Genomic DNA, 24095 nt, shown 5'->3' on the forward strand with positions numbered 1-24095 from the left:
TATACAGAGATATTTGGGGCAGCACAATATAGGAAGTACAGTGCACTATATGGATGACGATTATACAGCACAATATTATGGCACTATAAATATTCACAATTATATTGGAATACGCAGCACTATATGGGGTTTACTGGAATAAAGGTTGTGTCAATATTTAACATTAGCACTGTAGGAGCGGGAAAATAACCGGACAATGAGCGGGAAATTCAAAATCTCCAACAGTTCTGCGCTCAGCCAATCAGCAGAGGAGGGGCGGGGCTGATAATGTAACTTCCCCGCCCCGGAAGTGCGTCTGCTCCGGCCTCGCGGCGTCCTGAAAGTCTTCCTGGAGAACGTGATCCGTGACGCCGTCACCTACACCGAGCACGCCAAGAGGAAGACCGTCACCGCCATGGACGTGGTGTACGCGCTCCAGCGCCAGGGCCGCACTCTCTACGGCTTCGGGGGTTAATTCTCCTCTATCCTGACAACACAAAGGCTCTTCAGAGCCGCGCACATCTTCCTGGAAGGCTGCACTGTCCTGCGCTGCGGCGGGAGCTGAGGCCGATCTGCTCTGGTGACTGCTGCTCACTCACTGACCTATCATGTGGCTGATAATACAGATAACACCGGGGTGTAAGGTCCGGTACCGATATTCTCCAATCGGATTTACTCCTTAGTGGCCGAGTCTCGGAGGCTTCCGCTCCGTGTTTATACGTTTTCTTACAGATACGGCCAGTTTCACCACCCTCCCTCACCCCAAACCCCGGCAGCGCCCACATCCTGGTAGAACATATGAGATGATCGGGCAGATCTACACTTTATCCACAGATCCGGCTGTGACTCTATTAGCGAGAAAGTTCGTGATTTCTATGAAACTGCTCGTTACTATCAGTGTTATATGAAAACCCGGCCTCTGCCCTCACGGAAAAGACAAATTCACGCCGCAGAAGGACAAGAACCTCCATCTCCTGTATATACAGGGCGGTGCTGTTTCCACTATAGAATTGTGTAGACCGAAATTCAACCGCTGCGCCATCTCGATTTTAGCTCTGGAGCAGATCCGACCATTAATTTCACGCCTTGAATATCTCTGTAGGAAACATAGCACAGGAGCGCAAATCGTACAAATATCTGAACATCGCCTGGTGCTCCTGTTATATCAGACAGTCAGATAACTCCGTACATCGGCCGATATTAGCGGCCCTAGCCCTGATGAGAAGGATGTGGTGACTCTTAGAAGATCCTTTGGTTGTAAGAACAGATGTCGGATCAGCGGCGTCACTTGCCCTTCTTGCTGCTCTCCGTCTTCTTGGGCAGCAGCACGGCCTGGATGTTGGTCACCCCACCCAGCAGCCTGTTCAGTAGCTCATAGAAAACACAATTCTCGTATGATGTCGGATCTGTCTCCTCATTCGCTTTTATCAGGTGCTGCCCCGTCCTCCCTTCTTCTCATTAGTTGGATCTGAAGCCTCCAGTCGAGCTCCGACTTGTGGGAACACCAATGAGATGCAGCCTATGACGTTCCAGATGTCGCACGACTTTCTCGCCCAGTAGAAGTGCGGCAGACAGCATTGCTCATTTACATGTGCGGCTATAAATCCCGCTGAGCTGGAGGAGCAATGCAGGCCTCACTGATCGCTGAATCTCCTGTGTATCAGACTGATTTTCTTTGCTGGAGATTCCCCCCTAGGTTCTCCAGGTCACCGGTGGGTGATTTGGACGTCGGATATCTGTGGTATTTCCCAGAGGTCGCCATCATTTTTTCCGTATTAGCCATTTGGCAGCATACAGTGCTGGCCAAAAGTATTGGCACCCCTGCAATTCTGTCAGATAATACTCAGTTTCTTCCTGAAAATGATTGCAATCACATATTCTTTGGTATTATCTTCATTTAATTTGTCTTCAATGAAAAAAAAATAAAAAAATTGTTATAAAGCCAAATTGGATAAAATTCCACACCAAACATAAAAAGGGGGTGGACAAAAGTATTGGCACTGTTTGAAAAATCCTTTGATGCTTCTCTAATTTGTGTAATTAACAGTTCCTGTAACTTACCTGTGGCACCTAACAGGTGCTGGCAATAACTAAATCACACTTGCAGCCAGTTGACATGGATTAAAGTTGACTGAACCTGTGTCTTTGTGTGCACCACATTCAGCATGGAGAAAAGAAAGAAGACCAAAGAACTGACTGAGGACTTGAGAATCCAAATTGTGAGGAAGCATGAGCAATCTCAAGGCTACAAGTCCATCTCCAAAGACTTGAAAGTTCCTGTGTCTACGGTGCGCAGTGTCATCAAGAAGTGTAAAGCCCATGGCACTGTGACTAACCTCCCTAGATGTGGAAGGAAAAGAAAAATTGACAAGAGATTTCAACGCAAGAGTGTGCAGATGGTGGATAAAGAACCTCGACTAACATCCAAACAAGTGCAAGCTGCCTTGCAGTCCAAAAGGTACAACAGTGTTAACCCGTACTATCTGTCGTCTGAATGAAAAGGGACTGTATGGTAGGATACCCAGGAAGACCCCACTTCTTACCCTGAGACATAAAAAAGCCAGGCTGGAGTTTGCCAAAACTTACCTGAGAAAGCCTAAAACGTTTTGGAAGAATGTTCTCTGGATAGATGAGACAAAAGTAGAGCTTTTTGGGAAAAGCCATCAACATAGAGTTTATAAGAAAAAAAAAAAGAGGCTTTCAACGAAAAGAACATGGTCCCTACAGTCAAACATGGCGGAGGTTCCCTGATAATTTGGCGTTTCTTTGCTTCCTCTGGCACTGGACTGCTTGGCCATGTGCATGGCATTATGAAGTCTGAAGACCACTAACAAAATTTGCAGCATAATGTAGGGCCCAGTGTGAGAAAGCTGGGTCTCCCTCAGAGGTCATGGGTCTTCCAGCAGGAAAATGACCCAAAACACACTTTAAAAAGCACTAGAAAATGGTTTGAGAGATAGCACTGGAGACTACTAAAGTGGCCGGCAATGAGTCCAGACCTGAACCCCATAGAAGACCTGTGGAGAGATCTCACAATGGCAGTTTGGAGAAGGCCCCCTTCACATCTCAGGGACCTGGAGCAGTTTGCCAAAGAAGAATGGTCTAAAATTCCAGCAGAGCATTGTAAGAAACTCATTGATGGTTACCGGAAGCGGTTGTTGGCAGTTATTTTGGCTAAACGTTGTGCAACCAAGTATTCGGCTAAGGGAGCCAATACTTTTGTCTTACCCATTTTTGGAGTTTTGTGTGAAATGATCAATGATTTGATTTTTGTTTCATTCTCTTTTGTGTTTTTTCATTGCAAGCAAAATAAATAAAGATAATAATACCAAAGAATGTGTGATTGCAATCATTTTCAAGAAGAAACTGAGTATTATCTGACAGAATTGCAGGGGTGCCAATACTTTTGTCCAGCACTGTATTTATCTATGCATATGGTTATGCAAATCTCTTTCTACTTTTTCCTCACCTCCTTTTTTTTCCTGGTCCACATTATAAGCTCAGCTTTTTTTCCCCATTGCTGCACGATGTACGGGTATTGATGGGAATCTGCAGTCCGCATTCTGCTCCTATGACGTCTAGTATGGGGATTAGAGCAGATGCAATATCCCCAGCAGAGCAGGTCGTGCAATGAAGATGTTCGGGTTTAGGAGCTTTCATCTTAATCTTTCTGCCCAGAACAAGGACATTTGTGCAAAGAAATGTTGAGTTGATTCATATGATTCATATCAATTCCACCTCAAAAACATCAAGAATTCGACCTTTTCTTACCATTGACTCTGCAAAAACTCTTACTGTCGCTCTCATTCATTCTCGCCTGGATTATTGCAATTCTTTACTAATTGTTCTCCCTGTTACTAAACTCTCCCCTCTCCAATCATTCTGAATGCCGCAGCCAGGATAATTTTCCTCTGCAACCGCTTCACTAATGCCTCTGCTCTGTGCCAGTCATTGCACTGGTTGCCTATCCATACAGAATCCAATATAAACTTATCACTCTCACTCACAAAGCTCTCCACGGTTCCGCACCACCCTACATCTCCTCCCTCATCTCTGTCTGTCACCTACCCGTCCTCTCCACGGTTCAGCACCCCCTACATCTCCTCCCTCATCTCTGTCTATCACCCCACCTGTGCCCTCCGCTCTGCTAATGACCTAAGACTAAAATCCTCGGCAATTCGCACCTCCCACTCCCGTCTTCAAGATTTCTCATGAGCTGGTACACACTACCAAGATAATCCGATTAATTCCCAACATCCACACCTTTTAAGCGGTCCCTAAAAACGCATTTCTTTAGACTAGCCTATCACCTCTCACTGCCCTGATCTAATTTTAGATCTAATCTAGTCCCTTTCTGCCATTCAAAAAAATGTACTTCCAGTTCTTGTCCCCTGTATCTGTATAAATTCTCACTGACGGGTTCATGCAGCTGCTTTTGAATCCCCTATTAAATCGATGGCCGGACCATATATGACAAGCTTTTCTCCCCCCCATTCACCTTTTGTGTCTCCCCTATTTCCTCTTAGACTGTAGCTTACGAGCAGGGCCCTCACTCCTCCTGGAATCTTAATTTTGTTATTTTGTATTGTCTCATATTGTCTGTACATGTCCCCTCTGAACTGTAAAGCGCTGCGGAATATGTTGGCGCTATAGAAATAAAACTTATTATTATTATATGTGAGTGTACTATTGTAAAGAAAAGAAGATATTTAATTCAAGAATCAGCAAAAACATTAGTGCATGCCCTCATCATCTCCCGCCTCGACTACTGCGACCTCCTGCTCTCTGGCCTCCCTTCCAACACTCTTGCACCCTCCAATCTATCCTAAACTCTGCTGCCCGCTTAATCCACCTCTCCTCTCGCTATTCCCCAGCCTCGCCACTCTGCCAATCCCTTCACTGGCTTCCCATCGCCCAACGACTCCAGTTCAAAACATTAACCATGACATACAAAGCCACCCACAACCTGTCTCCTCCCTACATCTGTGACCTAGTCTCCTGGTACCTACCTGCACGCAACCTCAGATCCTCACAAGATCTCCTTCTCTGCTCCTCTCTTATCTCCTCTTCCAACAATCGCATCCAAGATTTCTCCCGTGCCTCCCCCATAGTCTGGAACGCTCTACCTCAGCATATCAGACTCTCCCTACCGTGGACAGCTTCAAGAGGAACCTCAAGACCATCTCTTCCAACAAGCTTACAATAACCCTCAGTCCAGTAGACCACTGCGCTGTCCTCACCTATTGTACCATCACCCATTTCCTGTAGACTGTGAGCCCTGGCGGGCAGGGTCCTCTCTCCTCCTGTACCAGTCTGCTTTGTACTGTTAATGATTGTTGTACGTATACCGTCTTTCACTTTTAAAGCGCCATGGAATAAATGGCATTATAATAAATATTAATCCTAATAATAATCTATGTAATAATTGTAATATAACTATAATCCTATACATGGCTATTATGCTCTGCTGCATAATCCCTGCGAGGCTGAGCATTGCATTTGCTGAGTAGAGCTGATCTGTGTCTGATATTGGAATAATCGGGATTGCTGCGATGGCGGCTGCAGTGTAGATACAATAATGGCGCTATGTATTAGCCCCGTGTTTCATAATGCCTTATGCATTCAGTCTGCTCTGTAAATACTGGCAGAGGGAGTGCTTGATAATAAAGCCCTTGTATTATTATATTAATAATTATTATATTATGGATTGTGGGTGGGTAGATCATGTTTAGGCAGCAGTTTGCAGTTCCCTTTTTTTCATATTAGTGATTTCCATAATTGGACATTAACTTTTATTTCATATTTAAAATAAATTACTTTAATTTAAATTCTAAAATAAGGAAATCTGTGAAACAATTTAATAATTCTTTGTAGAGGACAACATTTATTACACATTCAGTGAATGGGACGTACAGGGGGTAAATGCTATATAGACAAATAAAAACAGACTGATGGATATTGCTCATTCATCCTCCCCTTCTTCATCCTCCTTCGCTCTCTATCACTTTTCAGGCTCAGCAAGGATTTATTGGCTTTATCTAGTTTGTCTTCGGATTGATACAGCGCCATATCCTTGCACGTCTTCAGTTTGGATGTTTTCTTCTCATAAGACGCCTTGTTCCCTGATGAATTATTATTCCACATCTCTCCTCATTTCTTTGCCTCGTCCCCAATGGTCAGACCTGGCTGCTGCCCTCTGATTTCAGGACGGAAGTTGGAGCAAAACAAGAAGAAAACAGAGGGAACATTTGGCTCCTTAAACTTCTTTACTCTTTCTCCTTTGGTGGCATGTAAGCTTTCATTTCACTTCCATAACGAAACTTGTCAACTTTTTCTATGTTAAACTTTTCCTTCTCTGTAGCAGCCATGGCCTTCCCCTGTTCCCAGCACTTACTGGAGAATTCTGCAAAGTTCACAAATGCATCAGGATGATTTCCCTTCTGCTCTTTTCTGCAAGTCTGTATAACGTAAACATAGGACACTAAATTGTACACGCTGCTGTATATACTGTACACCTTTACCTATTATTATAGACACTTATAATGCTGTTGATCAGTGCTGTGCTGATTGTGCAGTCTGTGCAGTATATACAGCGGAGCTCTGTGTGTGGATTCTGCATTTTGTGTCTCCGCTTTTTCCTCAGTATTTCACCTTTTGCACAATAGTTGGTGTCACTTGCGTGAATTAATATTTCTGTGATCACACGGATTTTTTCTGCTTTCTGATGGGGAGTGAGTCGCATTGTGAAGCCATCGCCCGATCACAGCTCTTCCCTCCATTACAGGCCTCAGAGATAAAAGCTTCACAGAGGACAAGACACAATATTGTGCCGGAGATCGCACTCATCCTCCTCCGGGTGTGATCCACTAATGTGGGACGTGTCCTCCCCCAATACTCTGCACACACGGGATAGATTTATATTCCAGCTCCGGGAGGTGCAGGCAGCGGAGGCCATGGCCTGTGTTACCCTTCTGGGCTGTCAGCAGCTCCAGGTCGCCCCCACATCGTACAATCCGCTTCCTGCACGATGGATATTGTAGTGAAGATCCCTGTGGTGGTGACAAGAGCCGGGAATAGGAGGACGAGCTCCCGCAGCAGGTTTATCTTCCCGGACACTCAGTGATGAGCAGATCGGGAGGACGGCGGCGCTGATCCCGGGATCCTCTGCGCTCTTTCCCAGCATCTCTGGCAGTGACGGCCACACACGCTCCGCGGAGATGATGGCGGAGGAGAAGTGATGGCGGAAGCTCCTCACCCGTCCGGCTGTAGCCGATAATATAGAGCTTTTATCCCGGGCAGGGAAGCACAAGAGGAGAGCGGAGCTTCACTGGGCTCAGCCGGGAGAAGGCGGGGCCTGTGCTCAGTGGCAGCCAATAGAAGCTCAAGACGGGTCAGCTCAGCAGCCAATCAGTGCGCAGTAAGATTGTATATATAACAGGCGCCTCCCGCTCCGGCCTCAGTATTTTTCTCTCAGGAGATTTCTGTGCTTATTTCCCGATCACACGATGGCAGAGACCGCACCGGCCGCCGCTCCTCCCGCCGAACCGGCCGCCAAATCTAAGAAGGCGCCGAAGAAATCTGGGGCCGCCAAGAAAAGCAGCAAATCCTCCGGTCCCAGCGCCTCCGACCTGCTCATGAAAGCCGTGTCTGCCTCCAAGGAGCGCAGTGGGGTGTCTCTGGCCGCCCTGAAGAAGCTTCTGTCTGCCGGAGGATACGATGTGGAGAGGAATAACAGCCGCCTGAAGCTGGCCATCAAGGCTCTGGTCAACAAGGGCTCCCTGCTCCAGGTGAAGGGCAGCGGCGCCTCCGGGTCCTTCAAGCTGAACAAGAAGCAGGAGACGAAGGACAAGGCGGCCAAGAAGAAGCCAGCAGCTGCGGCCAAGCCTAAGAAGCCGGCAGCCAAGAAAGCGGCCAAATCTCCGAAGAAGCCCAAGAAGGCTCCGGCCGCGACCAAGAAAAGCCCGAAAAAGGCCAAGAAGCCCGCAGCAGCCGCCAAGAAAGCGGCAAAGAGCCCCAAGAAGCCGAAGGCCGCTCCAAAGCCCAAGAAGGTGACGAAGAGTCCGGCTAAGAAGGCGGCAAAACCCAAAGCTGCCAAGAGTCCGGCTAAGAAGGCGACTAAAGCCAAGAAGCCCGCGGCCAAGAAATAAGCGGATCCGCTCTATCCTCCTACCACAAAGGCTCTTCTCAGAGCCACCACCTTGTCCTGCAGAGCTGTATGATCAGTGCCACCACCTTGTCCTGCAGAGCTGTATGATCAGTGCCACCACCTTGTCCTGCAGAGCTGTATGATCAGTGCCCCCACCTTGTCCTGCAGAGCTGTATGATCAGTGCCCCCACCTTGTCCTGCAGAGCTGTATGATCAGTGCCCCCACCTTGTCCTGCAGAGCTGTATGATCAGTGCCACCACCTTATCCTGCAGAGCTGTATGATCAGTGCCATTCTTGTCCTGCAGAGCTGTATGATCAGTGCCACCACCTTGTCCTGCAGAGCTGTATGATCAGTGCCACCACCTTGTCCTGCAGATCTGTATGATCAGAGCCACCACCTTGTCCTGCAGAGCTGTATGATCAGTGCCCCCACCTTGTCCTGCAGAGCTGTATGATCAGTGCCCCCACCTTGTCCTGCAGAGCTGTATGATCAGTGCCACCACCTTGTCCTGCAGAGCTGTATGATCAGTGCCCCCACCTTGTCCTGCAGAGCTGTATGATCAGTGCCCCCACCTTGTCCTGCAGAGCTGTATGATCAGTGCCCCCACCTTGTCCTGCAGAGCTGTATGATCAGTGCCCCCACCTTGTCCTGCAGAGCTGTATGATCAGTGCCCCCACCTTGTCCTGCAGAGCTGTATGATCAGTGCCCCCACCTTGTCCTGCAGAGCTGTATGATCAGTGCCACCACCTTATCCTGCAGAGCTGTATGATCAGTGCCATTCTTGTCCTGCAGAGCAGTGTGATCAGTGCCATTCTTGTCCCCCTATGATCAGTGTTGTATTTCTCGCTATGTAGATCTCCGCGGTGATCTCGTGTACAGGGGACAGGAGATGGTTGTTGCCGGGGGATGTAGTGATTATGCGGGAGCTGCACTGTACAGCGCTGTGTGCGGGGAGATGGAGCTGCAGTTACATCCTGAGCCGTGAGTAGCCGGGATGTGACATCTGTGTATGAGCGGCGGTAAATGTGAGCTGCTGAGCGCATCATGGGAGGTGACAAGTGCAGGAGTGCTGAGGGGGAGGGACACAGGCAGGGTTACAACAGGGGCGGGGTTACCGAGGGCTATTCTGAAGGGCGGAGCTTCTTCTGAAGAATGATTAGTCAGAGACATAGGATAATTATTGGCTGTATAACTTTCTTTTGTGTGACGTAACCAATAGGGTGTAGGGGGCGTGTTTCTCACAGACCAATGAGGACGCGCACAGGAGGATAAATACTCTGCTCCCGGTACGGCTCTCATCATTTCTGTTCTCCTTTGCTCAGAATCATGGCCAGAACTAAGCAGACCGCCCGTAAATCCACCGGAGGGAAAGCTCCCCGCAAGCAGCTGGCCACTAAGGCCGCCAGGAAGAGCGCTCCCGCCACCGGCGGAGTGAAGAAGCCGCATCGCTACCGGCCGGGGACAGTCGCTCTCCGGGAGATCCGTCGCTACCAGAAATCCACCGAGCTGCTGATCCGGAAGCTTCCCTTCCAGCGCCTGGTGAGAGAGATCGCCCAGGACTTCAAGACTGATCTGCGCTTCCAGAGCTCGGCCGTCATGGCCCTGCAGGAGGCCAGCGAGGCATATCTGGTGGGGCTGTTCGAGGACACCAACCTGTGCGCCATCCACGCCAAGAGGGTCACCATCATGCCCAAAGACATCCAGCTGGCCCGCCGGATCCGCGGGGAGAGGGCGTAGATCTGTCCCGCACAACACAAAGGCTCTTTTCAGAGCCACCACATCCTCCCTCAGACGAGCTGATTCCCGGCTTCTGATTCTGCTTTAAGCGCGGTCTCTGCTGAGTTTCCTGTTGCTTATTTTCTCTGCTCCGTCAGCACAAGCCGCAGTGTCCGCCTGGATCTGGATTATCGCACCGGGCGGCATTGCCGGCCAATTCCAGGATCTCAGCGGTCAGATACTCCAGCACAGCGGCCAGATAGACCGGAGCGCCGGCGCCCACCCTCTCGGCGTAGTTGCCCTTGCGGAGAAGCCTGTGCACACGACCGACCGGGAACTGCAGTCCTGCCCGGGATGAGCGGGTCTTGGCCTTAGCTCGGGTCTTCCCTCCTTGTTTGCCGCGTCCAGACATGTTACCCTGAGCGTTCAAATATCAGCAGATAGAAAAATCAGATGTGAGGATTGTGCCGGCTCCGGAGGGTTTTATAAGCTGCTGCTCCGCCCTCCTCTCCTGTCATTGACTGAATCTGAAGTCACCCATGGAGATGAGACTTGTGGATCCACCAATGAGCTGCAGAGAGCCTACGTCACATTGCTCACATGCCTTTGTCACCCAATAGAACAGCGATGTGACAGCAGTGTCATTTGCATGGCCGGGCTATAAATACGGCCGCTCTGGGAGGAGCAGGATCATTATTCTCTCTCCAGTGAAGAGATCTTGCTGCTCTCATCATGCCTGATCCCGCCAAGTCCGCCCCAGCGCCCAAGAAGGGCTCCAAGAAAGCCGTGACCAAGACTCAGAAGAAGGACGGCAAGAAGCGGAGGAAGAGCCGGAGGGAGAGCTATGCCATCTACGTGTACAAGGTGCTGAAGCAGGTGCACCCCGACACCGGCATCTCCTCCAAGGCCATGGGCATCATGAACTGCTTCGTCGGTGACATCTTCGAGCGCATCGCAGGGGAAGCCTCCCGCCTGGCGCACTACAACAAGCGCCACACCATCACCTCCCGGGAGATCCAGACCGCCGTGCGCCTGCTGCTGCCCGGAGAGCTGGCCAAGCACGCCGTGTCCGAGGGCACCAAGGCCGTCACCAAGTACACCAGCGCCAAGTGATCAGCACCGCTGCCCCACACCACAAAGGCTCTTCTAAGAGCCACCACATTGTCTGATCTGAGCTTTATACCTGTCAGTTTCTGGCTGTGGCAGTGATTGGAGCAGATCCTCTGCGCTGCGATGGTCGCTACAGATGAGGTTTGTGGCTGGAGGATTTCGGTGAGGATCGTGTATATGGGGGGATGGAGCTGCCCGGGGACTTGTTACCTCCAGCGGCCTCCGCTCTGAGTGACCAGGAAAGGATATGGAGGTATATACTGCACTGGGGATATATAGCAATGTACAGGAGGATACAGCGCTATATGGAGCTATGCGGTATCTGCCCGCAAAGGAGATATGTACAGATCTGTAATGCAGCACATGGGGAGTGCGGGGGGATGAGGCTGCTCCGTGCAGTGACATAATCTCCTATTACTGGTTTATCTGGGGCTGTGATTTGCTGTCACTGATCTGATATCGGCTCCTATACGGTAATATGGAAATATAAAGCGCTATATGGAGGTAGAAGGTACAATATCAGCACTATATGGGGAGATACAGCCCTACACGGAGGAATATTAATGAGGGGACGTGGCACAATGTTATCAGGCGTGTTATCACCACAAAGGCTCTTCTAAGAGCCACCACCCATTCATCACTGGAGCTGGCGCCGCTGATCTCTCCTTACATTTCTAATGTACATGGGACGTGCGGGGATGGGGCTGATCCGTGCAGCTGAGATCCTCTTCCCTGTTTCTGGGGCTGTGACAATAGTATGAGATATAAAGCTGTGTAAACGTACATCACTGTTAGATTTATAGAACAATAAGGGGCGATGCAGCGCTACATGCAGGAGTACAAGACACTGAGGATAAATTGCACAATGTGGGTGTATGCATCCATATGATCTATTTGGTGAACGTGTAGCACTATATGGCGGTAATGAGGACAGAGGTCCAGCTCATGAGTCATGTGCGGAGCACGGATAGTGTCTGCCTAAATGAAATGCAGTGAGGAGAAATCCAGCTCCATGGATATAAAGATATTTTTTGGTGCGTGTAAAACAAAAAAACACATCCATACCGGCAATGTCTACACTGATGCGTTTCTGGTGCACACACCACTAGCTAAGGCTGTATAGCAGTATTAAGTGTGTAAGGGGATATACAACACATTATGATGGTGTACATCAGTATGTGGAGACTATACAGCGCTATATGCGAATATACAGCAGTGTATGGTGTTTACTGGAAAGAAGGACGTGACTATTTCTTAAAGGAATCAGAGGTCATTATAAATAGTCGCTAATTGATCTCCAGGGATCGAATTCATTGAGATGATCTCAATCAGAACTATATGGCGGTATACAGGACTGTATTTAGGTGTATACAGAGATATTTGGGGCAGCACAATATAGGAAGTACAGTGCACTATATGGATGACGATTATACAGCACAATATTATGGCACTATAAATATTCACAATTATATTGGAATACGCAGCACTATATGGGGTTTACTGGAATAAAGGTTGTGTCAATATTTAACATTAGCACTGTAGGAGCGGGAAAATAACCGGACAATGAGCGGGAAATTCAAAATCTCCAACAGTTCTGCGCTCAGCCAATCAGCAGAGGAGGGGCGGGGCTGATAATGTAACTTCCCCGCCCCGGAAGTGCGTCTGCTCCGGCCTCGCGGCGTCCTGAAAGTCTTCCTGGAGAACGTGATCCGTGACGCCGTCACCTACACCGAGCACGCCAAGAGGAAGACCGTCACCGCCATGGACGTGGTGTACGCGCTCCAGCGCCAGGGCCGCACTCTCTACGGCTTCGGGGGTTAATTCTCCTCTATCCTGACAACACAAAGGCTCTTCAGAGCCGCGCACATCTTCCTGGAAGGCTGCACTGTCCTGCGCTGCGGCGGGAGCTGAGGCCGATCTGCTCTGGTGACTGCTGCTCACTCACTGACCTATCATGTGGCTGATAATACAGATAACACCGGGGTGTAAGGTCCGGTACCGATATTCTCCAATCGGATTTACTCCTTAGTGGCCGAGTCTCGGAGGCTTCCGCTCCGTGTTTATACGTTTTCTTACAGATACGGCCAGTTTCACCACCCTCCCTCACCCCAAACCCCGGCAGCGCCCACATCCTGGTAGAACATATGAGATGATCGGGCAGATCTACACTTTATCCACAGATCCGGCTGTGACTCTATTAGCGAGAAAGTTCGTGATTTCTATGAAACTGCTCGTTACTATCAGTGTTATATGAAAACCCGGCCTCTGCCCTCACGGAAAAGACAAATTCACGCCGCAGAAGGACAAGAACCTCCATCTCCTGTATATACAGGGCGGTGCTGTTTCCACTATAGAATTGTGTAGACCGAAATTCAACCGCTGCGCCATCTCGATTTTAGCTCTGGAGCAGATCCGACCATTAATTTCACGCCTTGAATATCTCTGTAGGAAACATAGCACAGGAGCGCAAATCGTACAAATATCTGAACATCGCCTGGTGCTCCTGTTATATCAGACAGTCAGATAACTCCGTACATCGGCCGATATTAGCGGCCCTAGCCCTGATGAGAAGGATGTGGTGACTCTTAGAAGATCCTTTGGTTGTAAGAACAGATGTCGGATCAGCGGCGTCACTTGCCCTTCTTGCTGCTCTCCGTCTTCTTGGGCAGCAGCACGGCCTGGATGTTGGTCACCCCACCCAGCAGCCTGTTCAGTAGCTCATAGAAAACACAATTCTCGTATGATGTCGGATCTGTCTCCTCATTCGCTTTTATCAGGTGCTGCCCCGTCCTCCCTTCTTCTCATTAGTTGGATCTGAAGCCTCCAGTCGAGCTCCGACTTGTGGGAACACCAATGAGATGCAGCCTATGACGTTCCAGATGTCGCACGACTTTCTCGCCCAGTAGAAGTGCGGCAGACAGCATTGCTCATTTACATGTGCGGCTATAAATCCCGCTGAGCTGGAGGAGCAATGCAGGCCTCACTGATCGCTGAATCTCCTGTGTATCAGACTGATTTTCTTTGCTGGAGATTCCCCCCTAGGTTCTCCAGGTCACCGGTGGGTGATTTGGACGTCGGATATCTGTGGTATTTCCCAGAGGTCGCCATCATTTTTTCCGTATTAGCCATTTGGCAGCATACAGTGCTGGCCAAAAGTATTGGCACCCCTGCAATTCTGTCAGATAATACTCAGTTTCTTCCTGAAAATGATTGCAATCACATATTCTTTGGTATTATCTTCATTTAATTTGTCTTCAATGAAAAAAAAATAAAAAAATTGTTATAAAGCCAAATTGGATAAAATTCCACACCAAACATAAAAAGGGGGTGGACAAAAGTATTGGCACTGTTTGAAAAATCCTTTGATGCTTCTCTAATTTGTGTAATTAACAGTTCCTGTAACTTACCTGTGGCACCTAACAGGTGCTGGCAATAACTAAATCACACTTGCAGCCAGTTGACATGGATTAAAGTTGACTGAACCTGTGTCTTTGTGTGCACCACATTCAGCATGGAGAAAAGAAAGAAGACCAAAGAACTGACTGAGGACTTGAGAATCCAAATTGTGAGGAAGCATGAGCAATCTCAAGGCTACAAGTCCATCTCCAAAGACTTGAAAGTTCCTGTGTCTACGGTGCGCAGTGTCATCAAGAAGTGTAAAGCCCATGGCACTGTGACTAACCTCCCTAGATGTGGAAGGAAAAGAAAAATTGACAAGAGATTTCAACGCAAGAGTGTGCAGATGGTGGATAAAGAACCTCGACTAACATCCAAACAAGTGCAAGCTGCCTTGCAGTCCAAAAGGTACAACAGTGTTAACCCGTACTATCTGTCGTCTGAATGAAAAGGGACTGTATGGTAGGATACCCAGGAAGACCCCACTTCTTACCCTGAGACATAAAAAAGCCAGGCTGGAGTTTGCCAAAACTTACCTGAGAAAGCCTAAAACGTTTTGGAAGAATGTTCTCTGGATAGATGAGACAAAAGTAGAGCTTTTTGGGAAAAGCCATCAACATAGAGTTTATAAGAAAAAAAAAAAGAGGCTTTCAACGAAAAGAACATGGTCCCTACAGTCAAACATGGCGGAGGTTCCCTGATAATTTGGCGTTTCTTTGCTTCCTCTGGCACTGGACTGCTTGGCCATGTGCATGGCATTATGAAGTCTGAAGACCACTAACAAAATTTGCAGCATAATGTAGGGCCCAGTGTGAGAAAGCTGGGTCTCCCTCAGAGGTCATGGGTCTTCCAGCAGGAAAATGACCCAAAACACACTTTAAAAAGCACTAGAAAATGGTTTGAGAGATAGCACTGGAGACTACTAAAGTGGCCGGCAATGAGTCCAGACCTGAACCCCATAGAAGACCTGTGGAGAGATCTCACAATGGCAGTTTGGAGAAGGCCCCCTTCACATCTCAGGGACCTGGAGCAGTTTGCCAAAGAAGAATGGTCTAAAATTCCAGCAGAGCATTGTAAGAAACTCATTGATGGTTACCGGAAGCGGTTGTTGGCAGTTATTTTGGCTAAACGTTGTGCAACCAAGTATTCGGCTAAGGGAGCCAATACTTTTGTCTTACCCATTTTTGGAGTTTTGTGTGAAATGATCAATGATTTGATTTTTGTTTCATTCTCTTTTGTGTTTTTTCATTGCAAGCAAAATAAATAAAGATAATAATACCAAAGAATGTGTGATTGCAATCATTTTCAAGAAGAAACTGAGTATTATCTGACAGAATTGCAGGGGTGCCAATACTTTTGTCCAGCACTGTATTTATCTATGCATATGGTTATGCAAATCTCTTTCTACTTTTTCCTCACCTCCTTTTTTTTCCTGGTCCACATTATAAGCTCAGCTTTTTTTCCCCATTGCTGCACGATGTACGGGTATTGATGGGAATCTGCAGTCCGCATTCTGCTCCTATGACGTCTAGTATGGGGATTAGAGCAGATGCAATATCCCCAGCAGAGCAGGTCGTGCAATGAAGATGTTCGGGTTTAGGAGCTTTCATCTTAATCTTTCTGCCCAGAACAAGGACATTTGTGCAAAGAAATGTTGAGTTGATTCATATGATTCATATCAATTCCACCTCAAAAACATCAAGAATTCGACCTTTTCTTACCATTGACTCTGCAAAAACTCTTACTGTCGCTCTCATTCATTCTCGCCTGGATTATTGCAATTCTTTACTAATTGTTCTCCCTGTTACTAAACTCTCCCCTCTCCAATCATTCTGAATGCCGCAGCCAGGATAATTTTCCTCTGCAACCGCTTCACTAATGCCTCTGCTCTGTGCCAGTCATTGCACTGGTTGCCTATCCATACAGAATCCAATATAAACTTATCACTCTCACTCACAAAGCTCTCCACGGTTCCGCACCACCCTACATCTCCTCCCTCATCTCTGTCTGTCACCTACCCGTCCTCTCCACGGTTCAGCACCCCCTACATCTCCTCCCTCATCTCTGTCTATCACCCCACCTGTGCCCTCCGCTCTGCTAATGACCTAAGACTAAAATCCTCGGCAATTCGCACCTCCCACTCCCGTCTTCAAGATTTCTCATGAGCTGGTACACACTACCAAGATAATCCGATTAATTCCCAACATCCACACCTTTTAAGCGGTCCCTAAAAACGCATTTCTTTAGACTAGCCTATCACCTCTCACTGCCCTGATCTAATTTTAGATCTAATCTAGTCCCTTTCTGCCATTCAAAAAAATGTACTTCCAGTTCTTGTCCCCTGTATCTGTATAAATTCTCACTGACGGGTTCATGCAGCTGCTTTTGAATCCCCTATTAAATCGATGGCCGGACCATATATGACAAGCTTTTCTCCCCCCCATTCACCTTTTGTGTCTCCCCTATTTCCTCTTAGACTGTAGCTTACGAGCAGGGCCCTCACTCCTCCTGGAATCTTAATTTTGTTATTTTGTATTGTCTCATATTGTCTGTACATGTCCCCTCTGAACTGTAAAGCGCTGCGGAATATGTTGGCGCTATAGAAATAAAACTTATTATTATTATATGTGAGTGTACTATTGTAAAGAAAAGAAGATATTTAATTCAAGAATCAGCAAAAACATTAGTGCATGCCCTCATCATCTCCCGCCTCGACTACTGCGACCTCCTGCTCTCTGGCCTCCCTTCCAACACTCTTGCACCCTCCAATCTATCCTAAACTCTGCTGCCCGCTTAATCCACCTCTCCTCTCGCTATTCCCCAGCCTCGCCACTCTGCCAATCCCTTCACTGGCTTCCCATCGCCCAACGACTCCAGTTCAAAACATTAACCATGACATACAAAGCCACCCACAACCTGTCTCCTCCCTACATCTGTGACCTAGTCTCCTGGTACCTACCTGCACGCAACCTCAGATCCTCACAAGATCTCCTTCTCTGCTCCTCTCTTATCTCCTCTTCCAACAATCGCATCCAAGATTTCTCCCGTGCCTCCCCCATAGTCTGGAACGCTCTACCTCAGCATATCAGACTCTCCCTACCGTGGACAGCTTCAAGAGGAACCTCAAGACCATCTCTTCCAACAAGCTTACAATAACCCTCAGTCCAGTAGACCACTGCGCTGTCCTCACCTATTGTACCATCACCCATTTCCTGTAGACTGTGAGCCCTGGCGGGCAGGGTCCTCTCTCCTCCTGTACCAGTCTGCTTTGTACTGTTAATGATTGTTGTACGTATACCGTCTTTCACTTTTAAAGCGCCATGGAATAAATGGCATTATAATAAATATTAATCCTAATAATAATCTATGTAATAATTGTAATATAACTATAATCCTATACATGGCTATTATGCTCTGCTGCATAATCCCTGCGAGGCTGAGCATTGCATTTGCTGAGTAGAGCTGATCTGTGTCTGATATTGGAATAATCGGGATTGCTGCGATGGCGGCTGCAGTGTAGATACAATAATGGCGCTATGTATTAGCCCCGTGTTTCATAATGCCTTATGCATTCAGTCTGCTCTGTAAATACTGGCAGAGGGAGTGCTTGATAATAAAGCCCTTGTATTATTATATTAATAATTATTATATTATGGATTGTGGGTGGGTAGATCATGTTTAGGCAGCAGTTTGCAGTTCCCTTTTTTTCATATTAGTGATTTCCATAATTGGACATTAACTTTTATTTCATATTTAAAATAAATTACTTTAATTTAAATTCTAAAATAAGGAAATCTGTGAAACAATTTAATAATTCTTTGTAGAGGACAACATTTATTACACATTCAGTGAATGGGACGTACAGGGGGTAAATGCTATATAGACAAATAAAAACAGACTGATGGATATTGCTCATTCATCCTCCCCTTCTTCATCCTCCTTCGCTCTCTATCACTTTTCAGGCTCAGCAAGGATTTATTGGCTTTATCTAGTTTGTCTTCGGATTGATACAGCGCCATATCCTTGCACGTCTTCAGTTTGGATGTTTTCTTCTCATAAGACGCCTTGTTCCCTGATGAATTATTATTCCACATCTCTCCTCATTTCTTTGCCTCGTCCCCAATGGTCAGACCTGGCTGCTGCCCTCTGATTTCAGGACGGAAGTTGGAGCAAAACAAGAAGAAAACAGAGGGAACATTTGGCTCCTTAAACTTCTTTACTCTTTCTCCTTTGGTGGCATGTAAGCTTTCATTTCACTTCCATAACGAAACTTGTCAACTTTTTCTATGTTAAACTTTTCCTTCTCTGTAGCAGCCATGGCCTTCCCCTGTTCCCAGCACTTACTGGAGAATTCTGCAAAGTTCACAAATGCATCAGGATGATTTCCCTTCTGCTCTTTTCTGCAAGTCTGTATAACGTAAACATAGGACACTAAATTGTACACGCTGCTGTATATACTGTACACCTTTACCTATTATTATAGACACTTATAATGCTGTTGATCAGTGCTGTGCTGATTGTGCAGTCTGTGCAGTATATACAGCGGAGCTCTGTGTGTGGATTCTGCATTTTGTGTCTCCGCTTTTTCCTCAGTATTTCACCTTTTGCACAATAGTTGGTGTCACTTGCGTGAATTAATATTTCTGTGATCACACGGATTTTTTCTGCTTTCTGATGGGGAGTGAGTCGCATTGTGAAGCCATCGCCCGATCACAGCTCTTCCCTCCATTACAGGCCTCAGAGATAAAAGCTTCACAGAGGACAAGACACAATATTGTGCCGGAGATCGCACTCATCCTCCTCCGGGTGTGATCCACTAATGTGGGACGTGTCCTCCCCCAATACTCTGCACACACGGGATAGATTTATATTCCAGCTCCGGGAGGTGCAGGCAGCGGAGGCCATGGCCTGTGTTACCCTTCTGGGCTGTCAGCAGCTCCAGGTCGCCCCCACATCGTACAATCCGCTTCCTGCACGATGGATATTGTAGTGAAGATCCCTGTGGTGGTGACAAGAGCCGGGAATAGGAGGACGAGCTCCCGCAGCAGGTTTATCTTCCCGGACACTCAGTGATGAGCAGATCGGGAGGACGGCGGCGCTGATCCCGGGATCCTCTGCGCTCTTTCCCAGCATCTCTGGCAGTGACGGCCACACACGCTCCGCGGAGATGATGGCGGAGGAGAAGTGATGGCGGAAGCTCCTCACCCGTCCGGCTGTAGCCGATAATATAGAGCTTTTATCCCGGGCAGGGAAGCACAAGAGGAGAGCGGAGCTTCACTGGGCTCAGCCGGGAGAAGGCGGGGCCTGTGCTCAGTGGCAGCCAATAGAAGCTCAAGACGGGTCAGCTCAGCAGCCAATCAGTGCGCAGTAAGATTGTATATATAACAGGCGCCTCCCGCTCCGGCCTCAGTATTTTTCTCTCAGGAGATTTCTGTGCTTATTTCCCGATCACACGATGGCAGAGACCGCACCGGCCGCCGCTCCTCCCGCCGAACCGGCCGCCAAATCTAAGAAGGCGCCGAAGAAATCTGGGGCCGCCAAGAAAAGCAGCAAATCCTCCGGTCCCAGCGCCTCCGACCTGCTCATGAAAGCCGTGTCTGCCTCCAAGGAGCGCAGTGGGGTGTCTCTGGCCGCCCTGAAGAAGCTTCTGTCTGCCGGAGGATACGATGTGGAGAGGAATAACAGCCGCCTGAAGCTGGCCATCAAGGCTCTGGTCAACAAGGGCTCCCTGCTCCAGGTGAAGGGCAGCGGCGCCTCCGGGTCCTTCAAGCTGAACAAGAAGCAGGAGACGAAGGACAAGGCGGCCAAGAAGAAGCCAGCAGCTGCGGCCAAGCCTAAGAAGCCGGCAGCCAAGAAAGCGGCCAAATCTCCGAAGAAGCCCAAGAAGGCTCCGGCCGCGACCAAGAAAAGCCCGAAAAAGGCCAAGAAGCCCGCAGCAGCCGCCAAGAAAGCGGCAAAGAGCCCCAAGAAGCCGAAGGCCGCTCCAAAGCCCAAGAAGGTGACGAAGAGTCCGGCTAAGAAGGCGGCAAAACCCAAAGCTGCCAAGAGTCCGGCTAAGAAGGCGACTAAAGCCAAGAAGCCCGCGGCCAAGAAATAAGCGGATCCGCTCTATCCTCCTACCACAAAGGCTCTTCTCAGAGCCACCACCTTGTCCTGCAGAGCTGTATGATCAGTGCCACCACCTTGTCCTGCAGAGCTGTATGATCAGTGCCACCACCTTGTCCTGCAGAGCTGTATGATCAGTGCCCCCACCTTGTCCTGCAGAGCTGTATGATCAGTGCCCCCACCTTGTCCTGCAGAGCTGTATGATCAGTGCCCCCACCTTGTCCTGCAGAGCTGTATGATCAGTGCCACCACCTTATCCTGCAGAGCTGTATGATCAGTGCCATTCTTGTCCTGCAGAGCTGTATGATCAGTGCCACCACCTTGTCCTGCAGAGCTGTATGATCAGTGCCACCACCTTGTCCTGCAGATCTGTATGATCAGAGCCACCACCTTGTCCTGCAGAGCTGTATGATCAGTGCCCCCACCTTGTCCTGCAGAGCTGTATGATCAGTGCCCCCACCTTGTCCTGCAGAGCTGTATGATCAGTGCCACCACCTTGTCCTGCAGAGCTGTATGATCAGTGCCCCCACCTTGTCCTGCAGAGCTGTATGATCAGTGCCCCCACCTTGTCCTGCAGAGCTGTATGATCAGTGCCCCCACCTTGTCCTGCAGAGCTGTATGATCAGTGCCCCCACCTTGTCCTGCAGAGCTGTATGATCAGTGCCCCCACCTTGTCCTGCAGAGCTGTATGATCAGTGCCCCCACCTTGTCCTGCAGAGCTGTATGATCAGTGCCACCACCTTATCCTGCAGAGCTGTATGATCAGTGCCATTCTTGTCCTGCAGAGCAGTGTGATCAGTGCCATTCTTGTCCCCCTATGATCAGTGTTGTATTTCTCGCTATGTAGATCTCCGCGGTGATCTCGTGTACAGGGGACAGGAGATGGTTGTTGCCGGGGGATGTAGTGATTATGCGGGAGCTGCACTGTACAGCGCTGTGTGCGGGGAGATGGAGCTGCAGTTACATCCTGAGCCGTGAGTAGCCGGGATGTGACATCTGTGTATGAGCGGCGGTAAATGTGAGCTGCTGAGCGCATCATGGGAGGTGACAAGTGCAGGAGTGCTGAGGGGGAGGGACACAGGCAGGGTTACAACAGGGGCGGGGTTACCGAGGGCTATTCTGAAGGGCGGAGCTTCTTCTGAAGAATGATTAGTCAGAGACATAGGATAATTATTGGCTGTATAACTTTCTTTTGTGTGACGTAACCAATAGGGTGTAGGGGGCGTGTTTCTCACAGACCAATGAGGACGCGCACAGGAGGATAAATACTCTGCTCCCGGTACGGCTCTCATCATTTCTGTTCTCCTTTGCTCAGAATCATGGCCAGAACTAAGCAGACCGCCCGTAAATCCACCGGAGGGAAAGCTCCCCGCAAGCAGCTGGCCACTAAGGCCGCCAGGAAGAGCGCTCCCGCCACCGGCGGAGTGAAGAAGCCGCATCGCTACCGGCCGGGGACAGTCGCTCTCCGGGAGATCCGTCGCTACCAGAAATCCACCGAGCTGCTGATCCGGAAGCTTCCCTTCCAGCGCCTGGTGAGAGAGATCGCCCAGGACTTCAAGACTGATCTGCGCTTCCAGAGCTCGGCCGTCATGGCCCTGCAGGAGGCCAGCGAGGCATATCTGGTGGGGCTGTTCGAGGACACCAACCTGTGCGCCATCCACGCCAAGAGGGTCACCATCATGCCCAAAGACATCCAGCTGGCCCGCCGGATCCGCGGGGAGAGGGCGTAGATCTGTCCCGCACAACACAAAGGCTCTTTTCAGAGCCACCACATCCTCCCTCAGACGAGCTGATTCCCGGCTTCTGATTCTGCTTTAAGCGCGGTCTCTGCTGAGTTTCCTGTTGCTTATTTTCTCTGCTCCGTCAGCACAAGCCGCAGTGTCCGCCTGGATCTGGATTATCGCACCGGTGGGTTTTTTTTACTATCTGTCCTCTTACTTGGAGCGGCTCATTGTGTGGCGCCCCCTTATTGTGAGGGGTGTTGGAGCTTTATTTCATGCCCATAGGCTCCATTGTTCTTATCCTCGAGATCGATCTATTCTTACACTGGTTCTTCTCAGGCGCCACTGATCCTGGAGACGCTACAATCCCTGCTGTGTCGGGTGCAGTGATCGCATTGTGTGACGCTGGAGCAGGAGATGCTGTGGTTACTTCTTGCGGCTCCGGTCCCGTCAGGATCATAGCGATCAGTGACGGACGGAGGAAGTTTCCGCTGCGATGTTCATGCGCCTTGTGATGCGGTTATTGGGATCCGGTGTCTGATGTCGGGAGCTGTGAGATCTGAAGATGTCGCAGGGGGATCCTCACTCCAGGGCGCTGTTCTGTTTGGAGAATATCTGCAGGTTGTGCGGAGATTGTATCGGGCTGTGATTTCGCTCTGCTCAAATAGTGCCGTGTTTGTAATTAGTTAAGACTCGTGAGAAAGATAAAGCACAAACTTCATCCTCTGCAGATCGCACAGATCTGTGTCGGGTGCTGGAAATCGGCGGATTGTAGAAATCTCAGCAGAACGTCCCCCCTGAGGCTGCGTGTTACACGATGGAGACAAAGAGCGGGAGGAGCTATCGGGCACTGAGCGGGAACTTCAAAATTCGGTTTTCAGCCAATCACTTTGCAGCAAGTTTCTTGCCCCGCTCACAGGCTGCTCCGAGTTACAGGCACCACGTGGTCTGTCTTATTAACCCTTCAGTGTCCGGTGTTTCTCGCCATCGTTTTCAGTTACCACAATCATTTCCTATTTCCTCAGAAGTGAGAACTGATCCGAGACTCCGCTCCTGCAGTCACTGCTTCCTCCATGTTATACGGGGCATTACCGGCCACTGCAGAGCGGGGGCAGAAAGACGGGGCCCGGTGCGACAGCAGTGCTCATTTGCATGGCCGGGCTATAAATACGGCCGCTCTGGGAGGAGCAGGATCATTATTCTCTCTCCAATAGAGAGATCTCTCTGCTCTCATCATGCCTGATCCCGCCAAGTCCGCCCCAGCGCCCAAGAAGGGCTCCAAGAAAGCCGTGACCAAGACTCCGAAGAAGGACGGCAAGAAGCGGAGGAAGAGCCGGAAGGAGAGCTATGCCATCTACGTGTACAAGGTGCTGAAGCAGGTGCACCCCGACACCGGCATCTCCTCCAAGGCCATGGGCATCATGAACTGCTTCGTCGGTGACATCTTCGAGCGCATCGCAGGGGAAGCCTCCCGCCTGGCGCACTACAACAAGCGCCACACCATCACCTCCCGTGAGATCCAGACCGCCGTGCGCCTGCTGCTGCCCGGAGAGCTGGCCAAGCACGCCGTGTCCGAGGGCACCAAGGCCGTCACCAAGTACACCAGCGCCAAGTGATCACCACCGCTGCTCCACACCACAAAGGCTCTTCTAAGAGCCACCACATTGTCTAATCTGAGCTTTATACTGGACGGTCTCAGTTTCTGGCTGTGGCAGTGATTGGAGCAGATCCTCTGCGCTGCGATGGTCGCTACAGATGAGGTATGGAGCTATGCGGTATCTATATGGAGCTATGCGGTGTCTGCCCGCAAAGGAGATATGTACAGATCTGTAATGCAGCACATGGGGAGTGCGGGGGGATGAGGCTGCTCCGTGCAGTGACATAATCTTACTGGTTTATCTGGGGCTGTGATTTGCAGTC

At 49.3% G+C, this 24095-nt stretch overlaps 4 protein-coding genes and 2 pseudogenes across 4 annotated transcripts; 4 read left to right on the forward strand and 2 right to left on the reverse strand.

The window, feature by feature from the left end:
- The window catches only part of LOC142302234 (uncharacterized), a 56733-nt pseudogene extending 50012 nt beyond the window's left edge, over nt 1-6721 (reverse strand).
- A 763-nt stretch (nt 6722-7484) lies between these two features.
- Nucleotides 7485-8126, forward strand: LOC142300990 (histone H1.01-like). Its single transcript, XM_075342011.1, has one exon. The coding sequence runs from the start codon at nt 7485-7487 to the stop codon at nt 8124-8126; it is 642 nt and encodes a 213-aa protein (XP_075198126.1).
- A 1327-nt stretch (nt 8127-9453) lies between these two features.
- On the forward strand, nt 9454-9864 carry LOC142300991 (histone H3). The gene has a single exon (XM_075342012.1). The coding sequence runs from the start codon at nt 9454-9456 to the stop codon at nt 9862-9864; it is 411 nt and encodes a 136-aa protein (XP_075198127.1).
- Nucleotides 9865-18224: 8360 nt separating this feature from the next.
- LOC142302235 (high mobility group protein B1 pseudogene) lies at nt 18225-19041 on the reverse strand (annotated as a pseudogene).
- A 763-nt stretch (nt 19042-19804) lies between these two features.
- LOC142300992 (histone H1.01-like) lies at nt 19805-20446 on the forward strand. The gene has a single exon (XM_075342013.1). The coding sequence runs from the start codon at nt 19805-19807 to the stop codon at nt 20444-20446; it is 642 nt and encodes a 213-aa protein (XP_075198128.1).
- Nucleotides 20447-21773: 1327 nt separating this feature from the next.
- Nucleotides 21774-22184, forward strand: LOC142300993 (histone H3). The gene has a single exon (XM_075342014.1). It carries the CDS (start codon nt 21774-21776, stop codon nt 22182-22184), a length of 411 nt encoding a protein of 136 aa, XP_075198129.1.
- The last annotated feature ends 1911 nt before the right edge of the window (nt 22185-24095 follow it).

This window comes from Anomaloglossus baeobatrachus, chromosome 4 (assembly GCF_048569485.1).
Source record: "Anomaloglossus baeobatrachus isolate aAnoBae1 chromosome 4, aAnoBae1.hap1, whole genome shotgun sequence".
Taxonomy (NCBI): domain Eukaryota; kingdom Metazoa; phylum Chordata; class Amphibia; order Anura; family Aromobatidae; genus Anomaloglossus; species Anomaloglossus baeobatrachus.